Source organism: Gadus morhua, chromosome 8 (genome assembly GCF_902167405.1).
Source record: "Gadus morhua chromosome 8, gadMor3.0, whole genome shotgun sequence".
Lineage (NCBI taxonomy): Eukaryota > Metazoa > Chordata > Actinopteri > Gadiformes > Gadidae > Gadus > Gadus morhua.
In genome coordinates, this window is record NC_044055.1 from 12,793,994 (window position 1) to 12,800,987 (window position 6,994).

Here is a 6,994-nt window from a genome sequence, read left to right on the forward strand (position 1 = left end):
GGCTCTAGGCGGCACACAGACCCCTTCTGTGTTGATTCCAGGAGCAGACCCTGCTGCATGCTTGGAAACGTACCCCTCAATCCCCAGCAGCTGATTCAACCCACCTGTCTGTCCACCCGTCTGTCCACCCGTCTGTCCAACTGTCTGACCACCCGTGTGTCTCCCTGTAGCTCCACCTCCTCCACTGGAACAGCACGTTGTATAGCTGTGTGGAGGACGCCCTGGGCAAGAACAACGGAGTCCTCATCATCGCTCTGTTTGTACAGGTAAGCCGCCAGCTAGCCCCTAGCGCTAACACTTCTTATAGCCAATAGCAGGGCCCCTTGTGCTAACACCATTTACGGCCAATAGCAGGGCCCCTAGCGCTAACACCTCTTATAGCCAATAGCAGGGCTCCTAGCGCTAATACCATTTACGGCCAATAGCAGGGCCCCCATTGCTAACACCTCTTATAGCGAATAGCAGGGCCCCTTGTGCTAACACCATTTATAGCCAATAGCAGGGCCCCTAGCGCTAACATCCCTTCTAGCCAATAGCAGGGCCCCTAGTGCTAACATCTCTTATATCTAATAGCAGGGCCCCTAGCCGCCAACAGGACTTTGGAGTAGCAGGGCGAATAGCAGTGTGCTATAAATGGCGCTAACACCATTTATAGCCAATAGCAGGGCTCCGAGCGCTAACACAATTTATTGCCAATAGCAGGGCCCCTATTGCTAACACCTCTTATAGCGAATAGCAGGGCTCCTAGCGCTAACACCATTTATAGCCAATAGCAGGGATCCTAGCGCTAACACCATTTATAGCTAATAGCAGGGCCCCTAGCGCTAACACCTCTCATAGCCAATAGCAGGGATCCTAGCGCTAACACCATTTATAGCCAATAGCAGGGCCCCTAGCGCTAACATCTCTTCTAGCCAATAGCAGGGCCCCTAGCGCTAACATCTCTTATGGCCAATAGCAGGGGCCCAAGCGCTAACACGACCTCTAGCCAATAGCAGGGCCCCTAGCGCTACAACAACTTATAGGTGGAGGGCAGGTGGAGCTGGTGTGTGGGTGGAGCTGGTGTCTGGATGGAGCTGGGGTCTGGGTGGAGCTGGTGTCTGGGTGGAGACCAGGACGGGGTCCAGTTGACTCCAGACAGCCCCGGCTCCACCCTGCCAGGCTCCACTTCCTGTTATTTGGCGGCTACTGTGGGTTCTACCTCCTGCCTACTTCCTGTGCGGATGTGGCCTCAGTAACCACCACCGTTGGCTGGGGATCCTCAGAGCGGCCGTTTGAGAGCAGGTGGATCACTGTAGACCCGGTCAGGATCGTAGTTAGGGGCTTGGTGTTAGGGGGATGGTGTGTAGGAGGGTGGTGTTAGGGAGATGGTGTCTAGGGGGGTGGTGTTAGGGAGATGGTGTCTAGGGGGGTGGTGTTAGGGGGATGGTGTGTAGGAGGGTGGTGTTAGGGGGCTGGATTGGTTTGACCGCTACTTCATCTCCATCTCCTTGTGTTGTCAGATTGGTAAGGAGCACCTGGGCCTCAAGGCCATCACAGAGGTTCTGCAGGACCTGCAGTACAAGGTGAGCCCCAAGGAACAGGGGACAGTGGTGGGGTACCCCCTGTGACAGGGTACCCCCTGGGGTAGGGTACCAGGGTACTCCCTATGGGATGGTATCCCCTTCAGGGGGGTTAATCCCTGCTGTGAGGCCCTGGTACTAACGTCCTCTGTGTTTCCACCAGGGAAAGTCCAAGATCATTCCCTGTTTCAACCCCAACTCTCTGCTCCCAGGTGAGACCGCCACTCGCACAATATACAATATTATAGAAAGTTAATGCTAGTGAGGTAATGGGGAGGGTAGTTAGCGAAGGTAATGGTGTGGAGGGTAGTTAGTGGGGTAATGGTGGGGCGAGTAGCTAGTGAGGTAATGGGGGAGGGTAGCTGGTGAAGGTAATGGTGGGGGATGGTAGTTAGTGAAGGTAATTGGGGGAGGGTACTTAGTGAGGTAATAGTGGGGGAGGGTAGTAAGTGAAGATAATGGGGGAGGGTAGTTAGTGAAGGTAATGGTTGGGGAGGGTAGTTAGTGAAGGTAATGGTGGGAGAGTGGTTAGTAAAGGTAATGGGGTTGGGTAGTTAGTTAAGGTAATGGGGATGGGTAGTAAGTGAAGATAATGGGGGAGGGTAGTTAGTGAAGGTAATGGTGGGAGGGTAGTTAGTGAAGGTAATGGTTGGGGAGGGTAGTTAGTGAAGGTAATGGTGGGAGAGTGGTTAGTAAAGGTAATGTGTGGAGGGTAGTTAGTGGGGTAATGGTGGGGCGAGTAGCTAGTGAGGTAATGGGGGAGGGTAGCTGGTGAAGGTAATGGTGGGGGATGGTAGTTAGTGAAGGTAATTGGGGGAGGGTAGTTAGTGAGGTAATGGTGGGGGAGGGTAGTAAGTGAAGATAATGGGGGAGGGTAGTTAGTGAAGGTAATGGTTGGGGAGGGTAGTTAGTGAAGGTAATGGTGGGAGAGTGGTTAGTAAAGGTAATGGGGTTGGGTAGTTAGTTAAGGTAATGGGGATGGGTAGTTAGTGAAGGTAATGGTGGGGAGGGTAGTTAGTGAAGGTAATGGTGGGAGGGTAGTTAGAGAGGTAATGGTGGAGGAGGGTAGTTAGTGAAGGTAATGGTGGGAGGGTAGTTAGAGAGGTAATGGTGGAGGAGGGTAGTTAGTGAAGGTAATGGTGGGGGAGAGTAGTTAGTGATGGTAATGGTTGGAAGGGTAGTTAGCGAAGGTAATGGGGAGGGTAGTTGGTGAGGTAATGGTGGGGTAGGGTAGTTAGTGAGGTAATGGTGGGGTAGGGTAGTTAGTGAGGTAATGGTGTGGGAGGGTTGTTAGTGCGGTAATGGTCGGAGGGTTGTTAGTGATGGTAATGGGGAGGGTAGTTGGTGAGGGTAATGGGGGAGGGTAGTTATTGAAGTAATGAGGGGAGGGTAGTTAGTAATGTTGACATCATAGTGTGAGAGGCTTCTTGCTGAGGTAAAGTGTGCATGGTACCACCCCGTCCTATAAGCTGCGTGATCTGCCACTCAGACCCCCTGCTGAGGGACTACTGGGTGTATCAGGGCTCCCTCACGACGCCCCCCTGCAGTGAGAATGTCACTTGGATCCTCTACCGCTACCCGCTCACCATCTCACAGATACAGGTGAGCTCTATGCCCTCATGGGGCCGCTAGGTGCATGTGGCCCATATGGCTACTTAAAGGTATAGAATGTCATTTATGTTGCTAGGGGTCTCTCAAAAGAGACATAGTTTGATGTCATTGTTAAAGTCTGTAGCTAATGTTAGCTGGGGTAGGTTACAGCTATAGAAAATGTTATGTGGTAGTTTTCATCTGTAGATAATGTTATGTGGTAATTAAGAGCTGTAGATAAGGTTATGTGAGGTAGTTTACAGCTGTAGATAATGTTATGTGAGGTAGTTTACAGCTGTAGATAATGATATGCAGGGTAGTTTACAGCTGTAGATAATGTTAGCTGGTCGTTAACAGCTGTTGATAATGTTATATGGTTGTTTACAGCTGTAGATAATGTTATTTGGTAGTTTAGAGCTGTAGATAATGTTATGTGAGGTAGTTTACAGCTGTAGATAATGTTATGGGAGGTAGTTTACAGCTGTAGATAATGTTATGTGAGGTAGTTTACAGCTGTAGATAATGATATGCAGGGTAGTTTACAGCTGTAGATAATGTTAGCTGGTCGTTAACAGCTGTTGATAATGTTATATGGTTGTTTACAGCTGTAGATAATGTTATTTGGTAGTTTAGAGCTGTAGATAATGTTATGTGAGGTAGTTTACAGCTGTAGATAATGTTATGTGAGGTAGTTTACAGCTGTAGATAATGATATGCAGGGTAGTTTACAGCTGTAGATAATGTTAGCTGGTCGTTAACAGCTGTTGATAATGTTATATGGTTGTTTACAGCTGTAGATAATGTTATTTGGTAGTTTAGAGCTGTAGATAATGTTATGTGAGGTAGTTTACAGCTGTAGATAATGTTATGTGAGGTAGTTTACAGCTGTAGATAATGTTATATGGTTGTTTACAGCTGTAGATAATGTTATATGGTTGTTTACAGCTGTAGATCATTTTATGTGAAGTAGTTTACAACTGTAGATAATGTTATGTGAAGTCGTTTAAAGCTGTAGATAATGTTATGTGAGGTAGCTTACAGCTGTAGATAATGTTGTGCGGTAGTCTGCTGTAATGTTATAGATAATGTTATGTGGGGTAGTTTACAGCTATAGATAATGTTATGTGAGGTAGTTTACAGCTGTAGATAATGTTATGTGGGGTAGTTTACAGCTGTAGATAATGTTATGTGAGGTAGTTTACAGCTGTAGATAATGTTATGTGCAGTAGTTTACAGCTGTAGATAATGTCATGTGGGGTAGTTTACAGCTGTAGATAATGTTATGTGAGGTAGTTTACAGCTGTAGATAATGTTATGTGGGGTAGTTTACAGCTGTAGATAATGTTATGTGGGGTAGTTTACAGCTGTAGATAATGTTATGTGGGGTGGTTTACAGCTGTAGATAATGTTATGTGAGGTGGTTCACAGCTGTAGAAAATGATATGTGGGGTAGTTTACAGCTGTAGATAATGTTATGTGAGGTAGTTTACAGCTGTAGACAATGTTATTTAATGTACTATATAACAGCATCAGTGCAGAGTCGTTTGTTAGCACTAGCTCAAGGCTTCAGTGGTGAAGTGGTGCAGAATGTTAGCTCGGCTAGTCCGCAGGAAGCTGACACAAGGAGCTAGCTGTGTTGAGCAGCCTGTTGGGCCAACAGAGGAGGCTTTCTGAGCGGGGACAGACAGCTCGGAGGTGGAGCACCTGCTCCTGACATCTCCTTCACTCACTGCCACTTCTCTGTCTCCCCTGTCTCCCCTCCTCTCTCCCCCCTCCCCCCTATACCCCCCTCCCCTCCAGATCGAGGAGTTCCGCCGTCTGAGGTCACATGTCAAGGGGGCGGAGCTTCAGGAGGGGAACGATGGCATGCTGGGAGACAACTTCCGGCCCACGCAGCCCCTCAGCGACCGGGGGGTCCGCGCCGCCTTCCAGTGACCCCCCCTCCCCTTGTGACCCCCCAACCCACCCACACCCCCATCCCCTATCCCCACAGCAAATGGTGCGAATTTATAATGTCCTACAGGGAGGGCCATATATGGGCATAAGGATATAGAACACGGGAAATTAGCAGTCCCACTGTAGGCCACGTGTTGGTTCTATCATCTGAACGACTTTACCCTGCAGTAACCTTCTTAAAATACAAGCATCCTACTCATGCCCCAGACCTCATGCTACCCACAATCCCCTGGGGCAGAGTGCAGAATAATGATCCATATCTCCAGAGCCACACAGCGCTCTAACCCACTTCAGGAGCTAATCTGGGAGCTAGGACCGCGCTGGGGAGGGATACAGAGGAGGAGACACGCCCCACTCCTCAAGAAAGGAAGGAGAGTTGGAGGGAAGTAGAGAGGAGTGCCCTTAGACCAGCCTATGAAACAATGGAGAGAACTAAAGTCTCTCTCTCTCTCTCTCCCCCTCTTTCCGTCCCTCCATCTCTCCCTCTCTCCCCTACCCTCTCTCTCTCTCTCTCTCCCCCTCTCCCTCTCTCCCTAGAGTTGGGTGAGGATAGTGTCGGGAGGAGAGGATCTGATGCTGATCAGCCTGACAAAGCAGCCATTCAGCCTCTCACCCTGCCCTGTGTTTGTGTGTGTGTGTGTGTTTAAATACGTTGAGGTGTGTGTTGTGAAAGCCAACCTCTGCTGCTAGGAGCCTTCACCACAACATGGAGGGTGAGAATCTCCTCCTCTAGCTAGCTCTGACAACCACCAATGTAACCCTTATCAACCATTTGTGGCGTGCGTGCATGTGTGATCCTGCACTGTTAATAAAGAACACACCGACTTCAGCTGTTTGATTGGTGGAACAAATCAAAAGGTGACTTCATAACATCATTCAGACGCCCTGGCACTGTGTGTTGATGAAGAGGAGAGTGAGAACAAATATTAGATGAGTTATTAGATCATGTTAATAATAATACATGAAAGTTATATAGCGCTTTTCCCAATGTTCAAAGACGCTTCACAGCTAAATCATACGATCCACACAGGGGCCTTTTCCATTAGTGGGAGATGGTGAGCATTCAGTTTGGATTTAGTTTTCACCAATATATTTATTTTGGGCTTTAAATATATGATATATTACATGTTATGAACATGGTGTTTACTTTCATGGTATAAGATATTAAATATAGTCTGAATCCCTGATGTAACTTTCACCGCCCCCTCCCTCCTCCTGGTGGACTGCAGACCGAGAGCAGTCAGGCCTCTCATTGGCTGGTGGTCTTCCCAGGGCTCCGTGTGATTGGATCATTGGCTGGTGGTCTTCACAGGGCTCCGTGTGATTGGATCATTGACTGGTGGTCTTCCCAGGGCTCCGTGTGATTGGATCATTGGCTGGTGGTCTTCACAGGGCTCCGTGTGATTGGATCATTGGCTGGTGGTCTTCACAGAGCTCTGTGTGATTGGATCATTGGCAACTTTTTCAAAAAGAAAAGCAAAATGAATTGTTTATCGTATACAATCTTAAATGTGTAAAAACAGGGCAAACAAATAATTAAACTCTCCCACTTTTCCAAGGCCTTACAGCCTCATGGTCGTCTGTTCCAAATCACCTTGTTCAATACTAGCAATATAAGCAACCCCAGATCAGCAAGGAAGGCCCCAAGACCAGAGTTCTTTGTTTCTGAATAAGTCTTCGCATGTTTCCCCAAACAATGGTCCGGGTCAGCTCCGACTAGCTCCGACCGGGTCCAGCTGAGCTCCGACCGGGTCCAGGGGAGGACCTGGTCCCGCTGAGCTCCGAACGGGTCCAGGGGAGCCCCGAACGGGTCCAGGGGAGCTCCGACCGTGTCCAGGGGAGCCCCGAACGGGTCCAGGGGAGTTCCGACCGGGTCCAGGGGAGGA

The 6,994-nt window shown here is 48.8% G+C and overlaps 1 protein-coding gene across 3 annotated transcripts in view; it reads left to right on the forward strand.

Moving 5' to 3' along the window:
• ca8 (carbonic anhydrase VIII) overlaps window positions 1-5,965 on the forward strand; it is a 9,540-nt gene extending 3,575 nt beyond the window's left edge. For 2 of the 3 annotated variants that reach the window (XM_030364338.1, XM_030364339.1), the window contains exons 4-9: window positions 171-266; window positions 1,503-1,565; window positions 1,726-1,774; window positions 3,052-3,164; window positions 4,953-5,066; window positions 5,646-5,965. In XM_030364338.1, coding sequence (XP_030220198.1) covers window positions 171-266; window positions 1,503-1,565; window positions 1,726-1,774; window positions 3,052-3,164; window positions 4,953-5,066; window positions 5,646-5,798 — 588 coding nt within the window. In that variant the 3' untranslated portion in view covers window positions 5,799-5,965. Of the gene's footprint in view, window positions 1-170; window positions 267-1,502; window positions 1,566-1,725; window positions 1,775-3,051; window positions 3,165-4,952; window positions 5,152-5,645 lie in introns of all 3 variants that reach the window. The other variant, XM_030364340.1, reaches the window with a different exon arrangement.
• The last annotated feature ends 1,029 nt before the right edge of the window (window positions 5,966-6,994 follow it).